A 26135-nucleotide genomic window follows, 5' to 3' on the forward strand; every position below is an offset into this window, starting at 1 on the left:
TAATCTTAGAATGCCATTAAAGCGGTATGCTTCTTTTTGTGGCTGCTGAACATGCTTTGACCACAGGAGGGCACTCTTTTCTGCCCCTTATATTAGCAGTGCACCATCATAGGCCTTTTTAACTTGGTTTGAGGCTTTTGAAGCAGGTTTCCTTCTTCTGTGCCTGTTCAGCACTGCCTGGGACTCCAATTGCCCTGTTAGTTTTTTAATAATAAGTATTTTAATAAAAGACACAGAAATAACGTTAAAATGTCACTAAAAGGTTTATTTCTTTTTGTGGCTGCTAAACCTGTTTTGACCACAGGAGGGCACTGTTTTCTGTCCCTTATATTCACATTGAACCATCATAGGCCTTTAAAACTTCGTTTAAGGGTTTTCAAGCTGTTTTCTGTGCCCCTTCTTCAGCCTATGGTTCTTTTTTACTTTCAATTTTAATAATACAGTTTTAAATAACGAAGGTTCAGAATAAAAGCCTTAAAATCCCTTTAAAAGTGTATTTCTTTTTGGTGGGTGCTGAACGTGCCTTGACCACAGGAGGGCACTGTTTTATGTCCCATACATTAGCATTGAACATTAGCATTCTGTGCCTGTTCAGCGGTGCCTGGATCTTCTGTTGCACTTTTAATTTTAAAAATAAGGCTTTTAATAAAAGCGCAGAATTTTAACCTTAACATCCCCTTAAAATGTTTTATTTCTAAACCTTATTGGAGCACAGGAGGGCACTGTTTTCCGTCTCTTACATTAGCGTTGAAGCCTTTTTAACTTGGTTTGTGGTTTTTGAAGCAGAATTCCTTCTGTGCCTGTTCAGCAGTCCCTGGACCTCGTCCCTTTAATTTTAATTAAGCTTTTAATAATAATGGTACAGAATAATAACCTTAAAATCTATTTAAAGGTGTGTTTCTTTTTGTGGCTGCTAGACCTATTGTGACCGCAGGAGGGCACTGTTTTCCGTCCCTTGCATTAGCATTGAACCACCGGAGGAAGTCCTTTTGGAGGCCGTTTCCTTCTTCTGTGCCCGTTCAGCAGCCCCCGGACCCTCCAGTGGCCCTTTTCATTTTAACAATACATATTTTATTGAACTCATAAACATTGCAATAATAAAAGACGCCGAATCATCAACTTTAAAAAGGACGCCGTTAAAAAAGAAAGTTTTTAATTTCTCTGAAGTGTCGTTCCCAATGTGGCCTTTAGAGGGCAGTGGTTTCCCTCTTTCCCTCCGCTCGGCTCGCTCACAGCGCCCGACGAGGGGCGAGGCTCCCTTCTTCCCCTCCTGCGCGTGCGCGCGCGACGCGCGACGTTTTTGCGACAGCCGTCCGGCGGCCTCGGACGTGGGGGGGCTTTCCGGCGGCGGCAGCGCGGCGAGGCGGCGGCGGCGATGCTGCTGACGGTGTTCTGCCTGCGGCGGGACCGCTCCGAGCTGACCTTCTCGCTGCAGGTGGACGCCGACTTCGAGCTGCAGAACTTCCGCGCCCTCTGCGCGCTCGAGTCCGGCGTCCCCGCCACCGAGAGCCAGGTGGGTGCGCGCCCCCGGCGACGCCCCTCGCCCCACGAGGCGTTCCGCCGCGGGGACGCGCCCCGGGGGTCGTTGTGGGGAGGGAGAGACCCTGCCCCGGAGGCCCTTGGAGACTCCCCGCCCTTGTTCCGGGCGGGCAGCGGGGCTGAGAGGATCAGCCGCCTACCTAGGCTGCGCTGCGCCCCCTCCGGCGCTTTATGGGGCGGCTGGTCTCCCCCTTGCAGCTGGGCAGGGGTCTCTATGTATATAGACGGTGGGGAGGGGGTGCTTTATTTGGGGGGCTGGTCTCCCCCTTGCACTGGGCAGTGGTCTCTATGCACTTGGATGGTGGGGAGGGGGCGTTTATTGGGGGGCTGGTCTCCACCTTACACTGGGCAGGGGTCTCTGTGCACTTGGATGGTGGGGAGGAGGGTCTCTTTAGGGAGCAGCCGGGCAGGGGTCTCTATACACTTGGATAGTGTAGGTGGGGGCTTTATTGGGGGGCTGGTCTCCCCCTTGCACTGTGCAGGGGTCTCTAGGTATACAGATGGTGGGGAGGGGTCTCTTTAGGGAGCAGCCGGGCAGGGGTCTCTATACACTTGGATAGTGTAGAGGGCGCTTTATTGGGGGGCTGGTCTCCCCCTTGCACTGTGCAGGGGTCTCTAGGTATACAGATGGTGGGGAGGGGTCTCTTTAGGGAGCAGCCGGGCAGGGGTTTCTATACACTTGGATAGTGTAAAGGGCGCTTTATTTGGGGGGCTGGTCTCCCCCTTGCACTGTGCAGGGGTCTCTAGGTATACAGATGGTGGGGAGGGGGTCTCTTTAGGGGGCAGCTTGGCAGGGGTCTCTGTGCACGGATGGTGGGGAGGGGGTGCTTTATGGGGGGTTGGTCTCCCTCTTGCTGAGCAGGGGGTCATGATGCAGGGGTCTCAGATGCTGGGGGGGCTCTGAATGGGGCAGTTGGTCTCCCCACAGCTGGGCAGGGGCTCCTATTCCCTCATGTTGGTGGGGGGGGGAGTGTTGCTTTTGGGGGAGGGTCCCCTTGTGGCTTCGGGGGGGGGGATCTGTGCCGAGGATCTCTCTGGCTGCGGAACTGGCTGGCTGGCTGCCACAGTTGAGAGTCCAACTTCTTTCCGTTCCTGGCCATCTATTTTGGGACTGTGGCCATCTGCCTTGCCCTCTTGCCCCGTCTCCTCAGAGGGTGCCCAGGGGCTCTGCAGGGTCCCATCTGGGTCAGTCACCGGGACCAGAGGTGGTTTCGGGTTCGGATTCCAGCACAAAACCTTCCGAAAGCTCAGAAGACCGACCCACAATGGACCCTGCGACATTGTCCTGGGGCACGTAGATTCGCCTTCATTCGTGGGCGCTTTGCCTGTATCCAGAGCGGGCGCTGCCCACGTAGTTTCCTGGATAGCTGCTTGCAAAAAGGCTGTGCGGCTGGTTTGAACCCTTCAATGTATTCCCAGTTCTTTCCATGGCCCGAGTCTTTGCATCTACCCTCTGTAGATTCCCTCCCAATGGGGCAAAGCTTTGCGTTGCCACCTGCAGCCGCATTGGGCACAGGCCAGGGGCCCCGAGATCCTCTCCTGATATTCTGATCCCTCCCTCGGGGGCGGTGGATCCGGCTCCTGAAGCAACCAGCCAGCCCGCAATCCTTTCTACCGGTCGGTTGGCTGTGGGTGGATCTGAGTTACATTCTTGTCTTGCGCCCAGATGGCACAGCCATGGAGCTGGTGTCTAGCCATCATCCCTGACTCTTTCAGGCAGGGCTTTCTGCCCGATCCTTGCGGTGTCTCTGGGGCCCCAGTGGGATCCACTTCCTGGCACTGCCAGGAAGCCTTTCTGTGAATTGTTTTACCCAAGTTAGATTACCTGTCGAAGCTTTGCAGGCGATGGTAGATCAGGGAGGGCAGAAGAAGGTGGCACTGGACTGTTGAGATCATTGATAGTTGGGATCTTGGAACTGCAAAATAGGCTTTTTTGGTCGTTTGAAGCCACAGCTTCATGCAGGCCTGAGGAATGCTTTGGAATAGCAGTCACCAACCAGTGGTACTGGTGGTCCATAAGAAAATGTTGGTGGTCTGCAGAAAAATTATTTGCATTTTTTACATTGCACTAAATCAGGGGTCCTCAAACTACGGCCCCTGGGACGGATACGTGCAATGAACGCTTGTGTTGCTGCAGAGAGTCTCCCCCTTCGGGGTCTTTTTGTGGGGGTCAGAAGGAGGCAGAAATTCCCACTTGGGGTCTGCTTCAGCCTCCTGGTGGGGGGCTTTGGGCGAAGGCTGAAGGGAAGCACCACTGGTGGAGAAGAGCCAGAGGGCCTCGTTCCAGTGGGACTGCATCATGGCCTGGAACTGGCTGACCATCTCAGCCCGCTGAGCCTCCAGGCGCCATTACCTAGCCTTGCACTCCCACAGTTCTTCCCTCTGCTTGGAAAGCTTATGCTCCTAGTCCTCAGTGAGGTGCTTCTCCTGAGCCTCCTTCTCGGCCAGATCCAATTTGAACTGAGCTCTTTTGCCAACTCTTTCTCCTGGTGGCTGCTTAGCTCCAGCAACTGCTTCCTGTTGGGGCCCTAAGGAGGGTGGGCAGGCGAGGAGTGGCGAGTAGAGGCTGGCAAGGCACCCCTCGATGTGAGTGACATCGAGCTGGCCAATGACCACCTAGCCACACCCACCCAGGTCATTAGGCAGATCATATTAATAGTCCACGAGATTTAAAATTATGAATTTGGTCGACCCTGAGGTCCAAAAGGTTGGGGACCCCTGCTTTGGAAAATATCACCCCAAGAAGCGGCCATGTCTGGGTGGGCTTGCTGAGAGAAAATGGCTGCCAGTTTGGGCTGCTTTTGTTCAGTCACTTGCAGAGGTGGGTGGTTTGGGGGCTTCAGATCAGGCTCAATAGCCCTGGCATCCGAAGCTGGCTTGACCCTGGTGAGCCCAGCAGGGCATCTCCTTGAAGGCCGCTTCCTTTGTTGCTTGTATCCTTACTATTGATATTGATTGCTCCCTGATTGCTTTTTTGTACCCGATGGCTATCATTAAGGGTTTTTACCTTATGATTCTTGACGAATGTATCTTGTCCTTTTATGTACACTGAGAGCCTCTGCACCAAAGACAAATCACACTTGCCCAATAAACTATTCTATTCCATTCTTTATTCTGATATTCTATTCTGCATTCTATTCTATTCTATTCTATATTCTGTTCTATTATATTCTGCATTCTATTCTATTTTTATTCTGAAATTCTATTCCATTCCGTTCTTTATTCTGATATTCTATTCTATTCTTTATTCTGATAAGTCTATTCTTTTCTCTTCTATTCCATTCCATCCGTTCTTTATTCTGATATTCTATTCTTTTCTATTCTATTCCATTCCATCCGTTCTTTATTCTGATATTCTATTCTCTATTCTATTCTATTCCATTCCGTTCTTTATTCTGATATTCTATTCTTTATTCTGATAAGTCTATTCTATTCCATTCCATTCCATTCTTTATTCTGATATTCTATTCCTTATTCTGATATTCTATTCTTTTCTTTTCTATTTCATTGCGTTCCGTTCTTTATTCTGATATTCTATTCTCTATTCTATTCCATTCCGTTCTTTATTCTGATATTCTATTCTTTATTCTGATATTCTATTCTATTCTTTATTCTGATAAGTCTATTCTTTTCTATTCCATTCCATCCATTCTTTATTCTGATATTCTATTCTTTATTCTGATAGTCTATGCTTTTCTATTCTATTTCATTCCATTCTTTATTCTGATATTATATTCTATTCTTTATTCTGATAAGTCTATTCTTTTCTATTCTATTTCATTGCGTTCCGTTCTTTATTCTGGTAGTCTATTCTTTTTTATTCTATTGCATTCTGTTCTGTTCAGCTGACTGTGTCTCTTCCTCTCAGATCATCTTCGCTGAGCAGCCACTCACCGACAACCACCGGTCGTTGGCGTCTTATGGCCTGAAGGACGGAGACGTGGTGATCCTGCAACAAGTGGAGAATGGGCAGGCACAGTCCTCAGCCCCCTTTCCTGGTAAGACACCCCTTCCTCCTCCTCGTGGGTTTCCCCTCTTTGGTTTCCATAGCTCCCCGGGTCACAGGTGGTCACATTTTGGAAAGCGGGGCAAATTCTGCCCTCCCTCCCCAGAGCTTAAGGCAGCTCCCCAAACAGTTTATCCTCAAGGGGTGATTTTTTTCTGGAATTCTGTGCAGAAAAAAAGCGGATTCACAGGAATAGCGTTCACGAACATAGGAGCCAGAACGCAAGGCGCATTCACAGTTGCAATAAATCAACATTTTGTGGGCTATGACCACCGTTTCCTCTCTTAGTTTTGTTCTTGAACAGTCTGGATGACTTCATCCTGGCTGCTCGGCTCAACCGGGCAGTCTCTGGAGGACACAGTGGGGGTGGGTCTGTTGTGGCTCACCAGCAGAGCTGGCAGAAGACTCAGACAGTGAGGAGGTTGTGGAGGAACGTGGGCCAGTCCTGGAGTCTGGGGAAGGCTCTGATGAGGGCTCTGTGTCGGAGGCAAAGAGGGGGCCAGAGCTGTATGCCAGTTATCAGCTGCCTTTGGAGTCAGACATCAGTGAGGCAGAACAGCTGGAGCTTGTTCCCAGTGGGCGCATGCGCAGAGTGCCAGACAAGGGAACAGCTAAAGAACAGGGGTCGACTTGGGAGTAAGGCCACAGGTGGACGGTGAATGGCCCCTCCCAGAGGAAATAAAAGAGGAGCGAAAGGGGAGTGGAGTTTGCAGGAGACTTATTAGTTCGCTTAATTGGTTTGTGACTCTCCGAGACTCCTGGCCAAGTTCTGCAGATATCAGCCTGGCAGCTCTCCAAGCCAGATAAGGTCTGTGACTGTAAATCCTCCTTTGAAAGACTTTGCTGGATGTGAATGAGCAGAATTCACAGTCAATTAATAAAAGGGTTTTTTGTCGGGACAAGGAGTTTGCTTCAGGCTCTTGGGAAGCCTCGCTCAGAACAATATATTCCAAATTCTGGAGAGCTGACTCCAGAAAGCCAAAACATCCAGGTGGAGGCTGATCTGGTGTTGTCTTCTTCTCCCCCCATCGCAAATAGGGATGCCCAGGATAGACTTCAGCAGCATCGCCGTGCCGGGGACGTCCGCCCAGTTCCCCCAGTCCCTACAGCTTCCTCCCCCAGCCCCAACCCCAACCCCACCTGCTCCCTCACAGGCCCCAGTCCCGACCTCGGGACCTCCTGAACCGCCCTCCATCCCGCAAGGCCTGGATAACCCTGCCCTTTTGCGAGCCATGCTGCTGGCCAACCCCCACGAGCTCTCCCTGCTGAAGGAACGCAACCCCCCTCTGGCCGAGGCGCTGCTCAGCGGAGACCTGGGTGAGTCCTGCCAGGATGGGTAGGTGGGTGAGTGGGAGGAAGCTCTCAGGGTGGGTGGAGGAGAAATAGGGCCAGGGGCGGGCCAGTGCTGCCACTTTGTCCTAGGGCAGTGATGATGAACCTTTTCGGCAACGACTGCCCTCATCCAGGTTGCAACCCGGAAGAAGAGCTGCCCAGGGGGCATGCGTGCACCGGAAAATGAAGTTCCGGTTTCCAGCATGCGCGCCGGCCAGCTTGTCTTCCGGTTTCTGGCGCGCAAGAAGATCAGCTGGCCGTCATTGCTCACGTCGGGAAACGGAAAGACCAGCTCTTCCGGTTTCTGGCACGGCCGCAAACACGATGGCCAGCTGATCAGAAGAGGAACAGGCAACGCCACACGTGCCACTTTGGGCCGGCGTGCCATAGGTTCGCCATCACCACCCTGTGACTTTAAAAAGAAAACCTCCCCTCTCTGCATTTTGTGTCCCAGAAAAATTCACTCAAGTGCTGGTAGAGCAGCAGCAGGACCGAGCGCGGCGGGAGCAGGAGAGGATCCGTCTCTTCTCCGCTGACCCTTTCGACCTGGAAGCTCAGGCCAAGATCGAGGAGGACATCAGGTAGCCGGCCGTTAGGGCGGGGAGGGGCGCACGGAGGGCTGAGTCTGGAAGGAACCGGCCCAAAAAGGCTTCTGACCGGTTCTGATGGTCTGCCTTCAGGCAGCAGAACATCGAGGAGAACATGACCATCGCGATGGAAGAGGCTCCTGAGAGCTTTGGCCAGGTGGTGATGCTGTATATCAACTGCAAAGTCAACGGCCATCCCGTGAAGGCCTTCGTGGACTCAGGTCCGTCTGGCTCCCTCCCCTCTCCTTTTCCTGACGGGTGTGGCTGGCCACGATGGCGGAGGGTTTGGAGGAAGCCGGTTGCGGGACAATGCTGGGCATCCTTGGGCGGGGAGGACAGCAAAGGCTGAGATTTCATTCGTGATGAGTCCGTTCCCCCCCCCCCCCCCGCCAGGTGGGAGGATTCTTTTTCAACTCGGCGTGCCCTCTTGGCAGGTGCCCAGATGACCATCATGAGCCAGGCGTGCGCTGAGCGGTGCAACATCATGCGACTGGTGGACCGGCGCTGGGCTGGCATCGCCCGGGGCGTGGGCACCCAGCGGATCATTGGCAGGGTGCACCTGGGTAGGTGTTTGGGGCGGAGGAGGCAGCCGGCGACACCCTCCCTCGACGGAGGCCGGCTTCTGGGTGGAAGGCACGCCTACCCGCCATCTTTTCTGCTGCAGCTCAGGTGCAGATCGAGGGGGATTTCCTCCCGTGCTCCTTCTCCATCCTGGAGGAGCAGCCCATGGACATGCTGCTGGGCCTGGACATGCTGAAGAGGCACCAGGTGAGTGGTGGGCGTCTGAAGCTGGCAGGAGTGGCGTTCCCTTGCAGGCAGCACCTTCCGAGAGTCTCCTTCCATTCCTGGTGTCAGGGTTCCAAATAGCATCCAAAAGTAAATCAGAGTCCAAGGCAAAGTATTGCTCTAAGTTCCAATTGATTAAGAGAGCCATATTGGCACATCTGGGAAAACCCGAATCTGAAAGCTTCCCGGTTTTTTCCCCACCCAATTGAAAGTTCACGATCTTGCCCCCACACCCACAAGTCCATCACATGGTCCAATCTTACACTGCCATGCTGGCAGTTCCACCCATCCAGTTCCGGTCAAGTGCAGAGATGCAAAGACAAATGATGACCTTGGCTTTCTAGAAAGAATGTTGTTATGGCTACATATCATCTAACTCCATACAATCCCTCCTCCCATTTTCCCACAATAGAAAATGCATTGTCGAATAATAGAAAGTGTGGCAAGCCAAAGATCCAAAAGAAAAGATGGCTGCAGATCTGATGCCTGGCTTTGTGGGCGGTTTCCCCCGGCAGCCCCCGGCCAGGTTCAGCCTCCTTGCCTTTCTTCCTCCCCCAGTGTTCCATCGATTTAAAGAACAACATGCTGGTGATTGGCACCACCGGCTCTCAGACGAGCTTCCTGCCTGAGGGGGAGCTACCCGAATGTGCCAAGCTGGCTTACGGGCCGGGCCGGGACGACATGCGGCCGGAAGAGCTGGCCGATCAAGAGTTGGCCGAAGCCCTTCAGAAATCTGCTGAGGAAGCAGGTAGGTGGGCTGGGAGGAAACAGCTCATGCAGGTTGGAGTGGGGTGGGGTGGGGTGGGTACTTGCCAGAGAACGGAACATCCCAGAAAGGGGAGTTACGCACATTCGAAGGATTATGGCCAGTGTTATCTTGCGGTGCTAAAATTGGGGGAAAGAGACGCTTTTGATTTGTTCTTAATTTGGAAGGAGCGCCCAGGAAAAGCTGCCTCTTCAGGGTCTTGGGGGGGGGAGGAGAATGGTCAAGGCTTGGAGGGGGTCTGTGACAGAGGACACCACTCCCCCTTTTTTGGTGGGGCCGCCAAGAATTGCGAGCGCCTTCCGGTTTTCCCAGAAGAGAGGCGCATTGCGGGAGCTGTGACTTAACAGCTTTTAAGCAGAGGAGAGATTTTAAGATTTTGCCCACCCACCCCACCCACCCAGTTATCCGAAATAGGAAACCTTAGGTGAGTAATTTAATTCTTTTTTAACCGATGTTTCATCTCCAGCGGGGCCTGGAAAGAAAATATGTCCTCTCTGTCTTCGGCAGAGTTCTTCTCCCATCGAATTCATAGCCTTCGCTTTCTCCAGGGCCGCTGTTCTGTTCGCATGCTCTCTCCCCCTCCCTCCCATTTGCCGAGTCCCTGCAATGGCTCTCTTGAGGGTGAACCCACCCTTTCTCTGGGTCTTGGTATCCTATTAGGACCTATGGACTCAAACAGGCTTGTTCTGGGACTGTCGTTCCCCCCCCAGTTCCCAGAATCGGGAAAGACGCATCAGACTTTGCCAAACCTAGAAGCAGGCAGCAGAAGTACCGTATTTTCCGGAGCATAAGACGCACCTTTTTTGTAGCCCCGCCCACCCACCGGCCCCTACCCTTTGGCCTCTGCCTCCCAGCAATTTACATCCTTGCATCAAAGGGGGAAAATGGGGCTTGCGGAGGTGGCAATAGGCTATGGCAATCCCTGCAGCCCGAAACAGCTAGTGCTTAAACTGAAATTGAGAGTGAAACTTGCTCTTTGCTGCAAGGAGGCAAATTGCTGGGAGGGAGAGGCAGATCGTTTTTTCTTCTAATCAGGCTAAACTCAAACAGGATGTTTGCTCTTTGCTGCAAGGAGGTAAGTCAATATAAATGCCTATAGAATGTTCAAATTATTAGATTTATTTTTTAAAGACTGCTTTATTATTGTTCTAGACAGCTTAAAATGAAGGAGTTTTTTAAAATAAAGGCTTGATCTGAAGAGGCCCAGTGCTATTGTATCTTCTTTTTAAATAACAGAGAAGAACTGTACTTCCAGGAAGCCACTTTCAATTTTAACAGCATCTGTACAAGTATAGTCTGAAATGTAACACCACAAGCAGTGTACATCGTCTGTACTGTTTGCTGTTTGCTGTTTGCTGCAAGGAGGCAAATTGCTGGGAGGCAGAGGCAGATTTTTTTTCTCCCTTGTTTTCCTCCCCAAAAGCTAGGTGCGTCTTATACTTAGGAGCGTCTTATACTCCGAAAAATACGGTAACTTGTCTGTTTTTTGGAGGGAGCTTCCTTCATCCTCCTCTTCTTTTGGCCCCATTAAGTTACAGGTGGATTGATGCATGATGGCCGCCTCAGACATCAGAGAGCCAGGCGAAGAAAGCGCCGCCCAGTCTCCAGCCCCTCGGCTCATCCCCTTTGCACCCTCTTATAGCAGCTCTGCTCCCCTCCCCTCCATCCTCCCCCCCCCTCGAGAAACATGCTATGTGGTCAGTCAAGCAGAGGCCTTGTATCCTTCTATCCTGGCATTAAAACTCTTCCCTTAAGAGATCCAGCTTAGTCCTGAGTTTTACTTAGCCCGAGCACTCCCCAGTTCGCCCACCCCCCCTCTTCCCCCTCCCCACCTGGCCAAGGGCAGAGGAAGGCCCTTTTGCCCTGTGGCACCCCCTCCTGCATCCCCTCACTCTCTGATGGCCGGTCTCGCCGCTTCATGATAGGTTGGGGGCTCTGTGTCTCCCCCCGCCCCCAGGAGGCTCTGTGTGATGGGAAGCATGGGCCCTTGGCACCTTCCCTCAACTGCCCTGTGCAGCTCAGCCTCCCCAAACGTGGTTCTTGTCTTTTGCAGTTGGTTGCAAAAGATCCTTTCTTTGCGCGGCTGCAGCGAGAGAGAGACAGAGAGAGAAAAATGGAGAGAGAGAAAGAGAGGCACAGAGAGAGAGAGAGAGAGAGAGAAACAGATGGAGAGAGAAAGAGACATAGAGAGAAAGAGGCACAGAGAGAGAGAGAGAGAAAGAGAGACACAGAAAGAAAAAGAGAGACAGAGAAAGAGGGACACACAGAGAAAGACACACACACACACACAGACAGAGAGAGAGAGAAATGGAGAGAGAAAGAGGCACAGAGAGAAAGAGAGAGAGAGAAACAGATGGAGAGAGAAAGAGAGACACAGAGAGAAAGAGGCACAGAGAGAGACAGAGAAAGAGACACAGAAAGAAAAAGAGAGACAGAAAGAGGGACACACAGAGAAAGACACACACACAGAGACAGAGAGAAAGAGGCACAGAGAGAAAGAGAAACAAATGGAGAGAGAAAGAGAGACACAGAGAGAAAGAGGCACAGAGAGACAGAGAAAGAGAGAGACACAGAAACAAAGAGAGGCAGAGAAAGGGACACAGAGAAAGACACACACACACACAGAGAGAGAGAAAGAGACACAGAAAGAGAGACATACAGAGAGAAAGAGAGGCACAGAGAGAGAGAGAAAGACAGAGAGAGAGAGAGAAAGAGACACGGAAGGAGAGAGAGCAGTTGGGCTCCTTGGGGGCCGAAGTTCCATTCTGCGTTGGATTTGGAGGGCATGTGGCGGAGATGCAGAGCTCCTCGGACAGATAAATTGGCGGGCATCAGCCTCGCTGACTCTGGACACGTCCTGGCAGCCAGCTCAGAGGACAGGAAGAGGAAGGAACTCTTGAGAAAGTCCAGAGAGAGGACAGGACAGTCACGCAGGATCAGGAGAGAAGAGTGTTTCCTGCCGGAGCCTTTTGAGGGCCGACGGCAGGCCTAGCTGGCATTACCCAGCAGCCGAGGAGGAGGCGGATGATCCGGGACGAGATGTGCTGGACAATCTGGAGAATCTCCCCATCCAGGACGAGTGTTGGAGCCCTTCAGCCCAGGGGGCTCTTGTGTCCCCCGGTTGGGCTGCCCTTTCCTAACGGCAGAAAGAGGCGAGGAAGAGCGGCAGCCATCAGGCAGGCAGAAGCAGCACCGCAAAAGTCAGCGAGTCAGCGCTAGAGTTGAGCCTAGAGCCAGGAAGGAAAGAAGGAGGCCCTTCGCCCAGCAAAGCCAGCGGCCGCTCAGAAAGGAGGACTTTGGAAGACAGGCCAGGGAGGGTGGGTGGGGGGCCAGGAAGGGCCGCCGGACCAGCCCGGAACCAGGGCGCATGTGGTGTGTTTGTGCTAACCCACGTTTGGTGTGTTTGTCTCCTAATCTGAACAGAATGCCAGAAGCCTAGATGCATGTAATGTTTTGCTGCCGCTGGAGGGGGCCACACACCAGGTACTGCCAGCGCTTCCTCCCTCTCGCGGCTCCTGCAGGACGGGCGGGCGGGGGTGGAGGGGACCGCCAACTTGGATCTGAGAACGGGAGAACCCCAGCGGAGGACTCAAGCAGCAACGGGGCTTCTCCGGGAACGCTCCTGGGGCCCAACTTGTCCTTGCTGGAATACTGGCCGCTGAGGAAGGCCGGGCCGGTGCATGGCGGTGCAGATCCTACCGCTTGGCTGAACCTCTCGATTCCGAACGGCGTTTCTGGCTTTCTGCTCCCGTCCCTCGGAAAGCGGTGTCTGCTTCTTTGCTGGGGGTTACTTCGGCTGATGCATGGCGGGGCGGGGCGAAGGGCACCGTCAGGGGGTTTGGCTTGAGCTGACTCGATGAGAGCACCTTCACCCGGAAACGTGGCAGAGCAATTTTCTTCTGGAGTCGTGCAGGAGGGCCGGGGGGGGGGGAACGGGGCTGCAGGAGGGGGCTCACCGTCAAACCTGTCTTGGTTTCTGCTCCTCGAAAATCAGGAAGTCGGTTAAGATCTTAACTGCAGTGAAATTGAAAAGGGAGGGAGGGGATGGCTGCATGGCTCATCGCTCGCTTGCAACTGGTTTGGCCTGCCTACCTGCCCGTACAACGGAATGGGGGGAAAGGAGCCTATTTGGGGATAGATGGAGGGGGAAGAGCCGTTCCCGCTTGCACCCCTCCCTTGTGAAAGGAGCAGGTCGGGGGGGGAGGCAGCTTTCCCTACTGCCACTCTATGTCGCTTGCTTGTAGGGCCTCCCCATTTACTCTGCGACCTCTGGGGTTCTTAATCTTAAAACTTTTCCCCTTCTCTTCTCCCCTCTTGTGTGCGCAGAGACTAGCGATACAGAAACTACCTCACTTGGACCTCCGTCGCAACCAACTTCAGACGGCTTTAAACCTCCAGTTTGTTTTCCAGAACTTGGTCTGAAGATTACTGACAGCCCCGCAAGCCGATTGCTGCTCGATCGCTCGGCCTCGGCTCCGGCCGTCTGCTCCCCCCTCGGCGGCCAAGCGGAGCCTGAAAATCCCAGAGCTGGGAAATCGCTGGATTCTCTGCTGGAGTCCCGGGAAGGGTTGGGGAGCAAGAAGCCCCTGGCCTCCCCACTGAATCTGGCCGGCGCTGGGGCCCATTCCCTCCTGGGGGGCTCGGCGACTCCCCAAAATGTACATGCTGCTTCCAGCTGCCTATCGGAGAAGGCTGCTCCTGGCCGCGAGCCTCCGGAGACGGGGGGAGAGGGCAGTCCGTCCCTAGAGATGAGCGAGCCTGACGCTCCCCTGCTGCTAGAGGCCCCCGAGCTTCCTTCAGGTGAATGGAGAGAGCCTCAGCATCTGGGGGGCGTTTCCTCGCCACTGGCTGCTGCTACAGAGGAAGGAGAGATGTCCCAAGAGGCCGAAGAGAGGCCAGAGGGCAGTCCAGCCGAGCCGCCAGGAGACGACCTCTCGCTTGAACGTCCCCCTGCCCCAGAGGTTCCGGACCCACACTTCCTCGAGTCAGCCGACATGAGTGACCCGGCCTCTGGGACAGAGCCGGGGTTGCACGAATGCCACGGCCTTCCTCTGCCCCTCGGTCTTCTCCCCCCAGCGAGCAGCTCGACCCAGCCCGGAAACATGGCCATTAGCTGGCCCAAGGATCAAGAGGAAGAGGCGGGCATCTCCCTTGCCTCGGCCCTGAAGGAGCTCCACCAGCTCCTGGTTGTGAGTTCAAAACACGACTTCCGGAGAGGGGTGGCTCGGCAGGAAGAGGGCTGCCCCTCGCTTGAGGTTCCTCCCGAAGAGCCGGCTGTAGCCGAGGAGGATTCACCTTCCCGTGAGCGAGCGGCTCTCTCCCGCTTGGAGGCCGGGACAGAGATGCTGGAAGAGCCCCACGTAGCTGGGGGGCAGCAAGAGGCTGCCCAAGCGGCCTCCGGCTGCGGCGACTCTGTCCCGGCGAGCCCTTTGGTGGCGTGGCCTCTGCCGCAGGCCAAGGAGTGCCTGAGGATACCAGCCCAGCTCGTATCCTCTGGGCCGCATCCTGGCTCCACTGCTGTGGAGCAGAGCCCTCTTGCCTCGTTCGGTCCTCAGGAGTCCTGTACCGCCCGGGGTAGTTGCAACCCTTCCCCGGAAGAAGCGGGAGACTCCTCCGGCGAGCATCCTGAGCCCTCGTCCTTCCCCCCTGGAGATTCGGAGCCCAGCTCTCCTCCTCCTGCCCTCGCCGCAAACCTCGATCAGATTGTGGGGGCTGGCTTTACACCGCAAGAAGCCGGAGAGGCTCTGGAGCACGCGGGGGGGAATGCCGATCTGGCCCTGCTCATCTTGTTAGCCAGGAACATCGTGGTGCCCACGTAGCCAAGGCTGCCTTTCTAAACGAGCGCCCCTCCCCCCCCCCCCCCGTGACTACGTTTGATACCTTTTTTTTTTTAAGGAAAGAAAAGGGAATTAAAATATCCATTATTTTCAACCAGGTTTCATCTCTCCTATTTCCCTGGTTGAATTTTGGGCCATTGAAAAGAAACAAGATTGGCATTGTACGAAATCCGCCATTTTGTTACTAACTATCGTTCTGGCCTAGGTCTGCGGAATTAAAACTTTATTGAAATATATGGTTTTACAACGAGATGCAAAATGGGGGCTTAGAAGGCACAGGCCCAGGTCCGAAGGGGGCGCTTAACCTTGGTGCCAGAGTGTTCAGGGTGGTGCGGTGTGTGTGGCACCCCCCTTCTCACCCCCCCCTCCCTCCCTGGGGGACACTGCATGCCTGCCGTGTGACTGGCCTCCCAATTCTGCTTCGCTTGCAGCCGTGGGTGAAATTTGAGAGTGCCCCAAAGGGGCAGCGCTTTGGGGGGTACCGTGGAGTCAAGCTCTAGCCCCTCAGGTCTTGAGGCTGGTCCCAAGAGGCCTCAGAGGGCTTCTGGCCCTTCTCGGTGCAGGCTGAAATGCAGCTTTGCGTGCGGTGGTTGGGTGGGTGTGACGGTGCTGGGCTTGGTAAGGAGACAGCAGAGCTAGGCAAGAGAGACGGTTGACGGAGGAGCTGTGGCGCTTTCCAGTTTTTCCCTGGGAGAGGTTAGGGCCGAGGGGTGGGGGGATGCTTGCTGTGAGCCTCCCTTAACGAACGATATTAAGCATTGGAGGTTTGTAACGAAAGGCAGGGAATTTGTGAGCTGCCGATCACATTTATAACGGGGAGAGGCCAGGAGCCGCCCTTCCGTTGGGAGAGATTCATTGGTCGCCGATTCCCCAGCCCAGGTCTGGCCAAGGTGGGAGGTGGGCTTCCTCGGTGTTTCTGAAGCCTTGGATTTTCCTCGGCAGCTTGAGAGATGGGGTGGGAATCTGTCCTGTCCCCATAATAATTCAGAGCGGCGGGAGAGTTTTGAAATGTGGGTCTGGGTGACAGCGCACAGGCGGTGTTTTCTTTTGATTGGACAAATGCTGTGGCTCTTGGCTAGGGTTGCTGATCTCCGACAGCGAGGGAGGAGTAGTGGGGAAGAGACCCAGGCCCTTTATGTTGGGAGGGGCTCTGCATGGCAGGAGTTCCCCTTGCCAGGTGCCCCTGAAGGTGCTCCGTGGACTTGGGTGCCGCAACCCAGCACCAACGGCACAGGAGAATCCTGACAGTCAGCCAAGGTGGTGATGCTTTCGAAACGCACCTTTAAGGGTGAGTTTCGAGGGCCGCACTTCCTGGCAGAGAGAGAGAAAGCAGCTGGAGGGCAGCGTTGTGAACATCTGCAAAAGCACTTGCCCGTCGTAGAGGGGATTTGCGTATAATTTGCAGAGGAGCAGTCTGGATCTCGCTCCCTGTTCGTACGCCGAGGGAAGGCCCAGATCACCGGTGGCCACGCCTCGAGGCGGGCGTCCTTGGCACTCTGCACACGCAACGGCGGGCCGGGGGCCTCTCAGGAATCTGCCCACCATGTTGCAGGGTTGCCCTTCTTCGCCCTTCCTTGCCTCTGCCCGCTTAGCTGCTGCCGGGGTAGCATCGGGAGGCAGTTGGGCTCTTGCCGATGATCGGGTGACATCTTTATAGCTCGCATCTTCCTTTTTACCAAAAAAATAATAATAAGGACGTATTTGGCAGGTGTCAGGGGGGGCGGTTGCTTCTCAACTGGGAGAAACATGTAAACGTTTTGGATTTTAAAAATAAAAGATGCGTTTTCTCATAGCTGTTGTCCGATAGATTTTTTTTTTTAAAGGTGCCACTCAAGTGCAACCAAATTGGAGGGTTGCAGAGCCGAAGAGGGGTGGGCATTTGGCGGGAGGAGAATGGAAGGCGGCATTTGTGTGCTGGTGGCGCCCCTTTTCTGGGGGCAAATATTAGGGACACCAAGGTGGCTCAGTGGCTAAGACGCTGACTTGTCGATCAGAAAGGTCGGCGGTTCGAATCTCTAGCACCAAATAACGGAATGAGCTCCTGTGACTTTTCCCAGCTTTGCCAACCTAGCAGTTCGAAAGCATGTTAAAAAAAATGCAAGTAGAAAAATAGGAGCCACCTTTGGTGGGAAGGTAACACTTCGGCGGTTTAGTCACGACAGCCACATGACCATGGAAAACGTCTTTGGACAGCGCTGGCTGTTCGGCTTTGAAACGGAGATGAGCATCGCCCCCTAGAGTCGGGAACGACTAGCACATACGTGGAAGGGGAACCTTTACCTTATTAAGGACACTGCTGTAGCTTTGCCCAGCCAAGGCCAGCCTTGCCCAATTTCTTTCACCAGCCAGGCACCCATGCCATATCCAGCCTAGGCTTCTCTCCCAGCAGGCTGGCTCCATGGAATGCGTTTCGAATGTTCTCAGCGCTCGGCCTCCCTAACCTGCTTATTGCGGGACCCAGCCAGAAAAGCCAGCCCAGTGCAGCCCTTAATGCCTGCTGGTGGTGCAATAGGTTTTGGAAGCGCCCGCAGCACCTTCCCTCTCCCTCAAGCTGGTAAGTGTCAGGCCCTTAACTGGCAGCTCCTGGGGAGCCAGGCTTATCTTGCCATGGCAGGTGGCTGTGTGGGTTGCCTCTTCTTGCAGCATCTTGATTCATCAGGCCTAACCGGTTCAACAGGTGAGGCCTTGGCAGGTGTCAAAGATGGGGTGGAGGAGGAGGCGGCCTGGGCCTGCCTTTGCCACAGGGGAGGCGTCCCGGCTGAGGACCCAAAGAGCCCTTGGCCCTGAGGACGCAGGGACAGGGGTGCCTCTCTTGTAGAGGGCTGTCCGGCTTCTGCATCGGACACAGGTCAGAATGTGGCCAGAGAAACAGTTGTGCAGGGCTACTTGATGGGCACTGAATTCTTGACTAAGCTGGGGGTTGGACTAGACCACCTCCAAGGTCCCTTCTGACTCTCCTATTCTTAATTCCTATTCTATTCCTAATTCCTATTCTATTCCTAATTCTATCCTTTATTCTATTCTATTCCTAATTCCTATTCTATTCCTAATTCCTAGTGTATTCTATCCATTATTCTATTCTATTCCTAATTCATATTCTATTCTAAGTGGGCAGAACCCCAACCACAGGTCAAGAATGTGGCCACAGAATAAAAAAGTTGTACAATGCTGGCTTAAGGGCTACTTGATAGGCCCTGAATTTCCTGCCTGAGCAGCGGGTTGGACTAGAAGACCTCCAAGGCCCCTTCCAACTCTTGTTATTCTATTCTTGGAGCGGAGTAGGCTTTGCTGGAGCTAAAGGCAGAGAGAATTAAAAAAAAAAAAAGAGGCGGGCCCCGGACTACAACTCCCGGCATGCCTTCACTCCCGTAGGGGCTACCGGGAGTTGCGGGGCATCAGCGGCGGCCGCTGCTGCCCGTCGCCTCCCGCGGCGACGACTACATCTCCCAGCATGTCTCGCGGCTGCCGGGAGTTGCGGGGCTTCTCGGCGCGGCGGCGACTACATCTCCCGGCATGCCACGCGCGGTCACGAGAGGGGAGGAGGAGGAGTAGGCGGCGGCGGCGGCAGCCGCGGTGTTGAGGGCCGGCTCGCTCGCCCGCCCGCCCGCCGCCCTCCTGAGGCGACCCTCGGCGCAGCGCCACCACGGAGGGCCCACGGCGGAGACGGAGGCGACGGAGGCGGCTCCGGAACCTCGAAGAGGACGGGCGGGCCGCCGTCATGGAGTCCCCCGCGCAGCTGAAGGACCGCATCCTGGAGAACATCTCGCTCTCCGTCAAGAAGGTCAGCGGAGACCCCCCCCTACCCTCCCCCACGCTCAACGCCCCCTCGCCCCGCCTCCTTCCTCCCTCGCTGGGGGGGCAAGCCGGTCAAGGGAGGGGGGAGTGGTGGGGGCTTTCCCCCCCCCGTTCGGCTCCTAAACCCATCAGCCTCAGGGGCGGCGATGGGCGTGGAGAGCCCGCAGACTCTCTGAAAACCGGCCTGACAAGGTAGGCCTTTCCCAAGGAGAGGAGGAGGAGGAGGAAGGCCTTGTCCCCGCTTATGAATGGAAATCCAGCCTCTCCTTTAAGGACAAGCCAGCCAAATATCAGAGGGAAGTTTGTTATTATTGTTGTCATCATCACAGCTGTTTATTATTATTATTATTATTATTATTATTATTATTATTATTATTATTATTATTATCATCATCATCATCATCATCATCATCATCACAGGGAGGTTTACTATTATCGTGGAGGTTTTATTTTTATTATCATCATTACAGAGGTTATTATTACCGTCCTCAGCATAGTGAGGTATTATTATTATCATCATCACCGTCACAGGGAACTTTTATTATTGTTGTTATAATCATCATGGAGGCTTTATTTTTATTATTATTGCCATCATCACTGAGGTTTTTATTGTCGTCATCATAGGTATTATTATTTTTATTATTATCGTCATCAGGGATGTTTATTGTCGTCATCATGAAGGTTTTATTTTTATTATTATTATAATCATCACAAGTTTTTATTATTGTCATCCTAGGGAGGTATTATTACTATCATCACCATCATGGAGGTTTTATTTTTATTATCATCATCATGGAAGTATTATTATTATTATTATTATTATTATTATTATTATTATTATTAGTGAGGTTTTTATTGTCATCATAAGCAGGTTGTTATCATCATCATCATAGGAAAGTTTTATTATCATCATAGGAAGGTTTTTATTATTATCATCATCATCATCATCATCATAGGAAGGTTATCACCACATGAAATTTTATATTATTATTGTACAATTGTATCACAGAGGCCAGTTGTTTCGCCGGATTTGGCATTGGTTACTAGTCGGGCCCCACCCAGGGGCCTAGGACGTCGTAACGTATTATTATTATTATTATTATTATTATTATTATTATTATTATTATTATTATTATTATTATTATTATTATTATTATTATTACGTTAATCTTTGGTGAGATTCACAGCCTTTGGGGCTGGTTGGTAGCTCAACAGCTCGAGTCCTAACCAAGGACCTAGGAACTGTTAAGGTAACATTGGAGGATATAAGCTGTTCCAAGTAGGGTGGTTTTTTGTAGAATCAGAATGTTCGTCTGATAAATTTAAAATTTCCAAATAGCAAGGTAGCCCTTTAGGTGTTGCTCCAATTACAATCGGGACAACACACGATTTCTTTTTCCACAGTCGCTCAACTTCAATTTGCAAGTCCCGGTACTTTGTGATTTTTTCTTGCTGCTTATCTTCAATTCGTGCATCTCCAGGTATTGCAATGTCAATGAACCATACGTTTTTCTTTTCAACGATTGTTATGTCAGGTGTGTTGTGGGCCAAGTGCCTGTCAGTCTGGATTCTGAAGTCCCACAAGATCTTGAATTTCTCATTCTCTAAAACCAAAACCTTCTGAACCTGATGTTCCCAGTGGTTTTTGCTGTACTCAAATCCAAACTTTTGGCACAATTTCCAGTGAATGATCTTAGCATCGTGATCATGGTGTTGTAGGTAGTCAGTTTGTGAAATTTTGCTGCACCCACTGATCAAGTGGTTGACTGTCTCTTTCTCATTACAGAGGCGGCATTTGCTGTTGGTGGTAACATGTTGAATGTTTGCCTTCATGCAATTTGTGGCTAAGGCTTGTTCTTGAGCTGCCAAAATAAAGCCTTCTGTTTCTTTTTTCAGTGCTCCTGATCTTAACCAGATCCAAGTTAGCTTTTGATCAGCTTTGCCTTCAATACTTTTCAAGTATTGGCTATGCATAGCTTTGTTTTTCCAATTTTCAGCTCGCTTCTCAATTACTTCTTCCTTATATTCAGCTTTTGACTTAGTTGTCTTTAATAGGCCTCCTTTATTTACTTCCTTAATCATTGGTTCTTCACTTTTCTGGATGTAATCATTCAAGCTGTGTTTTTCTTCTTCCACAGTCTGTTTTACTTGTAGGACTATTATATACTTTATTCATTAAACATGAAACTCAGCTAACTGAACATTCAAAAATGCATTACAAATACCACTGACTGGTGCTAATGGTTGATACGGTTTGCTGCCAGTGTCCTAGGTATCAACCAAGTACCTTCTTAAAATATAAGCTGTTCCGAGTAGTGCGTTTTTTTGCAGTTCCGCTGGTATTATTGCAGGAAACTGCAATTTGTTCATGTTTTTTATTATTATTATTATCGTTGTCATCTTTATCCCTCCTTTGTTATTTTTTGTAATCAATTCAAAGTGGTCAACCTATCCAACACGCATCTTCCTCCCCCCCTCCTCCTCCTCCTCCCTCTCTTCCCCACCACCATCACAACAACCCTGTGAGGTGGGTCAGGCCTGAAGGAGAGGTAAGAGGCCCCAAATCACCCAGACAGCTTTCCTGACTAAGGCAGGGGACTTGAACTCGCAACTCCCGATTCTTCCCGCCTTGATGCCTTAATCACCAAGGCTCCCTTAATTGCTGCAGTTGCTTTTCTTATAGCCGGATTCCTTCTTTGTGACTGTGCTGTTTTCATCCACCTTTCATAGTTCATCATTTTCCCGGCTTCTCTCTCCCCCTTGGCTTTTGCGGCTTCTACCGGGCCGGCTGTGGCAGGGCCTGGCTTGCCCTATGCTCAGCTGTGACAACTTCCCATCTCTTTACTGGATGCACCGTCAATTCTCCTCCAAGATTTCCCCTCTCCCACTCAGAAAAAATGAAGGGTCCATAAATGCGACTTTGTTGCGTTGAAAACCCAGGCAATGTATAACGTCATTTTTACACCGAGCAGGCGAAAGAAATTCAAAAGCTGAAAGCATCACCTGCTAGACTGGTTTGGCTTTTCTTCACATTGGAATTCCTTATTTGAAGGAGTTGCATGATAAGCTCCCAGCAAGAAGTGCTTTTGAGTGCTTTTGCGTTGCATCATGCATAAATACTAACCCAAAAGTTCACGGAGAGGGTTGTGCTTTCCTTATGTGTCGTCTCTGAGAGATTACACTACAGGTAGTCCTCGGCCTATGGCCGCAATTGTGCCCAGGATTTATGTTGCTAAGCGAGAAATTTGTGAAATGAGTTTGGCCCCGTTTTACTTGCCACCTTGGCTAAGTGAATTGCTGCAGTTGTGATATTAGTAAGGCAGTTGTTACGTAAATCTGGCTTTTCCTCATTGCTGGAAGATCGCCGAATACGATCACATGATCCTGGGAAAGTGAACCAGTTGTCAAGCATGAGCCGCAGTGGTGCAGTGGTGAGAGTGCAGTACTGCAGGCTCCTTCTGCTGACTACCGGCTGCCTGCAACTTGGCAGTTCGAATCTCACCAGGCTCAAGGTTGACTCAGCCTCCCATCTTTCTGAAATAGGTAAAACGAGGACCCAGATTGTTGGGGGCAAGAGGCTGACTCTGTACACCGCTTAGAAAGGGCTGTGAAGCCCTGTGAAACAGTATATAAGTCTAACTGCTATTACTAGTGCTATACAAGAGGCATGGTGGTGCAGTGGTTAGAATGCAGTATTGCAGGTTAATTCTGCCGCCAGAGGTTCAATCCTGACCTTTGTGGTCGCAGGCTATTTCTGCCTACTGCCGGTTGCCACAGTTTGGCAGTTCGATCCTGACCAGCTCAAGGTTGACGGACCCTTCCATCCGTCCGAGGTGGGTAAAATGAGGATGAAGATGGATGGGGGACGATAGGCTGACTCTGTAAACCGCTTAGAGAGGGCTGTGAAGCCCTGTGAAGTGGTATATAAGTCTAAGTGCTATTACTAGCACTATACAAGAGCCATGGTGGTGCAGTGGTTAGAATGCAGTATTGCAGGCTGACTCTGCCGACTGCTGGCAGTTCGATTCTGTCCGGCTCAAGGTTGACTCAGCCTTCCGTCCTTCCGAGGTGGGTCAAATGAGGACCCAGATTGTTGCCGGGGGGGGGGATAGAGGCTGATTCTATACACCGCTTAGAGAGGGCTGTAAAAGCACTATGAAGCGGTATATAAGTCTTAAGTTCTGTTGCTGCTATCCGAATGTAAATCACGAGACTGTGTGGATGCCGCCACAGCCATAAGTGTAAAGTCACGTTTTTCAGTGCCGTTGTAATTTTGAACAGTCACTAAATGAACTGTTGTAAGTCGAGGACTAACTGTAATGACCTGCTTACCCGCATCTGGAGCACTCCAAAAATCGGGTGTGTGTTGCATTGTTTCCCCATCCAGCTTCAGCAGTGCAGCTGCCCCCCCCCTTCAGCCAGTACATTTTTTCCATTCCCTCCCCAACTTTCTGTCTGTGACATAAAGCCACATGCCTTACAGCTGGGTCTGTACCAACAAGATCACGGGGATGAGAGGCACTGGGTAGTCTGGGGCATAAAATCCAATTGGACTCCCCCCCCCCGATCCCTCTTGGAACTCTCCGTTCCCAAACATGCTTGTCCAATAGCAGATGAATTTTGGGCACTCGCCATTTTTGATTTTATATATTTAGATTTTATACTGCCGGCTTCCTAAAGCAGGTGAGTGAGCTCTGGCTTCATCTGCTAAGCCAGCTTTCCTGATAGCCTCGGGACGGTGGCCAGAATCCGGCCGGCCTGCCAAAGTGAACCAGTGCCTCCCATCAGGAGGGAGATGCCTGGTAAAGGAGACCCTTTTACTGCTAGTTGTGGGGTCAGTCTGTTGTGTGGCCGTATCCTTGGGCAGCCACCGAGTTGTTAGTCCTAGGGCAGGGATGGTTAACCTTTTCAGTACCGAGTGCCAAAACTGGAGTGTGTGCATGCGCATGGCAGCCAACTGCTCTTCCGGGCTCCATTGCAAGCATGCATGCCAATCAGCTGGTTTTGTGCGACAGAACCCGGAAGAGCAGCTGGCGATGGTCCGTATGCCCACACAGAGGGCTCTGGCACACATGTTTGCCATCATGGTCCTAGGGCCTGTTCTGCCCCAGTAGTGTCTTTGCCATTTTGGGTAAGGAAATGCTGTACTAGGGATCAGCAAACTTAAACACTCAAAAAGCCACAAAAGTCCTAACCGGAAGCCCCCAGTTCAATAGCCTCTTCCTAGCACGGCGTCCTTATTCCTCTGCTGACTGGAGCTCCGGTTCCCCCACCATAGAGTCTCCTCCTAGCACAGCGTCCTTTTTCCTCTGCTGACTGGAGCGTTGGTTCTCCCGCCATAGAGTCTCCTCCTAGCACAGCATTCTTTTTCCTCTGCTGACTGGAGCTCCGGTTCCTCCACCATAGAGTCTCCTCCTAGTATGGCGTCCTTTTTCCTCTACCTGTCCTAACCGAAAGCCCTATCAATTGTGCAGCTAACTGGGGACAGGGAGCTGCAGCAGAGGGATGAAAGAGCCACATGCGGCTCCAGACCCAGGGATTGCTGACCCCTGTGCTATACAGAACAGGAAGATCTTGCCTGGCAAACGTTTTCTCACTTGTCCAACTTGTGAGGCCCCTGCATAAGATCTGAGGGCTCCTAATCACTGCTTTCATCTCCTCAGACCTGGGCGAGAGCCACAGAAGCAGCAGCTGAGTTTCCTCAATGACAAGGCCGTTGGTGGTTGCGTGTGTCGGTCCCGCAACCACTGGATTGCTTTGTGTTGTGAGGACAAGCAGACCCATGTGCCACTGCTGGCTTCCAGGCTGTTGTCTCCGATGGTGCTGCCTCTCTTGCCCTGAGAGTCTTGCAGCCTCAGGGATGCTATGGGACAGGCAGGAGCAGAGCTTCCCCCCACCCCCCTAGCAGCTAGACAGTGCTGGGGGGTGGCTGAGTCCTTTGTGCTGGTGCCATTTGAGGTGCGTCACTTGGGGAGCCCGGCCGCTCTTCTGCCCCCGGGCAGCCATGCGGTTCTCTCCGGAGCTGAGGCACCATCAGGCTTGGCTGCCACTCCTTCTCGGGCCTAGCCAGAACACGTAAAGGTGTGGCTGGGAATCGTGGCCCTGGGGAAGCACAGCTCTCCTTGTTCCCTGGGCAAGGAGGAGCAGCTGTCTGCTTTAGGACGCACCCAGCTTCTGAATTTTAAGCATGTGACTCTGCGGATGCCACAGTGGTCGTAAGCGTGAAAACCGGTCATAAGTTAACTTTTCCCAGTGGTCGCTGAACGGTTGTAAGTCGATTGCCTGTAGCATCCCGTGGGCCACTGCTTTGCTTTGGCCAGAGTGAGGTAGGCTTTTTATTGGGCCTTGCAGCCAGAACCGAAGGTCGGTGGACTTCTCTTATGCAACCCTAGGCAGGAGAAGCAATTACATTTTCAGCTTATCGCTCCTGAAACCCCAAAAGTGGGGACCTCCTGCGCCTGCGTGGATTACAGCCAGGCTGCGTGGTTGGTGGCTCCCTCAACAGATGTGTTCCCCCCTCCAGCTGCAGAGCTACTTTGCCGCCTGCGAGGACGAGACCCCCGCCATCCGAAACCACGACACGGTCCTGCAGCGTCTTTGCGAACACCTGGACCACGCCCTGCTTTACGGGTAAGGGGCTTCGCCGTGGCCCTCGCTTCCCCCCCCCCCGAGGAAGTCACGGCAGGGGCTCAGGTCCGGGCCCTTCCTTCCTCCTCGCTCCCTTTAGGCAAGCAGCTGGCTCCTTCCTACAGCACTGTCCTCGCGAGGGGCGCCTGGAAGTGGCGGCCCACAAGAAGAGAGCCTGATCCTCAAAGCCCCTGCTATGGTCTCCCCTTGGTCTGTGTGGAACATTTGAACCCACTTGTGGACAGGGATGCAGTGGGAAGCATGCCCTCCCTCGCCAGGCTGCAGAGGCAGAATCTTCATGAGCTGGACGAGGGCCTGGATGTATTGCCATGGGGGAACTTGCAAGGGTGGATCAGCGGGTTGATTTTACTCTGAGCAAAACCGTTCCGCAACTTTTCCTTCTCCTTGGCAGACTGCAAGACCTTCCTTCGGGCTACTGGGTCTTGGCGCTCCACTTCACCCGCCGAGAGGCCATCGAACAGATAGAACTGCTGGAGCACGTGACCACCAATTTGGGGCGCAGTAAGTCTCGGTCTGGGGCTTTAGCCAGCCCTGCTTTGGCGTCCCATGTCACCGAATGCTCGGTGAGGGCACCAGGACCCCATGGGGCAGCAGAGTTGGACAGTGAGGAGGTTGGGGAGGAACATGGGCTGGTCCTGGAGTCTGGGAAAGGCTCTGATGAGGGCTCTGTGTTGGAGTCAGAGAGGGGACCAGAGCCGTCTGACATTTATCAGCTGCTTTCAGAGTCAGACATCAGTGAGGCAGAAGAACAGCTGGAGCCTGTTCCCAGTGTGCGCATGTGCAGAGTTGCCAGACAAAGGGAATAGCTAAGGAACAGGGGTCGACTTGGGTGTAAGGCC

General features: G+C 52.6%; 2 protein-coding genes across 5 annotated transcripts in view; both read left to right on the forward strand.

Moving 5' to 3' along the window:
- Nucleotides 1–1316: 1316 nt before the first annotated feature.
- DDI2 (DDI proteasomal shuttling factor 2) lies at nucleotides 1317–14947 on the forward strand. The gene is made up of 9 exons (XM_087702479.1): nucleotides 1317–1513; nucleotides 5408–5537; nucleotides 6584–6862; nucleotides 7332–7458; nucleotides 7558–7685; nucleotides 7899–8027; nucleotides 8129–8232; nucleotides 8809–8998; nucleotides 13343–14947. The coding sequence occupies exons 1-9, from the start codon at nucleotides 1376–1378 to the stop codon at nucleotides 14833–14835; spliced, it is 2718 nt and encodes a 905-aa protein (XP_087558605.1). The 5' UTR covers nucleotides 1317–1375; the 3' UTR covers nucleotides 14836–14947.
- A 3426-nt stretch (nucleotides 14948–18373) lies between these two features.
- The window catches only part of PLEKHM2 (pleckstrin homology and RUN domain containing M2), a 32475-nt gene continuing 24713 nt past the window's right edge, over nucleotides 18374–26135 (forward strand). For 3 of the 4 annotated variants that reach the window (XM_087702620.1, XM_087702621.1, XM_087702622.1), the window contains exons 1-3: nucleotides 18375–18634; nucleotides 25172–25278; nucleotides 25688–25797. In XM_087702620.1, the coding sequence (XP_087558746.1) occupies nucleotides 18572–18634; nucleotides 25172–25278; nucleotides 25688–25797 (280 nt within the window). In that variant the 5' untranslated portion in view covers nucleotides 18375–18571. Of the gene's footprint in view, nucleotides 18635–25171; nucleotides 25279–25687; nucleotides 25798–26135 lie in introns of all 4 variants that reach the window. The other variant, XM_087702623.1, reaches the window with a different exon arrangement.

This window comes from Thamnophis sirtalis, unplaced genomic scaffold, assembly GCF_051295495.1.
Source record: "Thamnophis sirtalis isolate CommonGarterSnake01/CBP01778 unplaced genomic scaffold, rThaSir2_p1.2 scaffold_15, whole genome shotgun sequence".
NCBI lineage: Eukaryota > Metazoa > Chordata > Lepidosauria > Squamata > Natricidae > Thamnophis > Thamnophis sirtalis.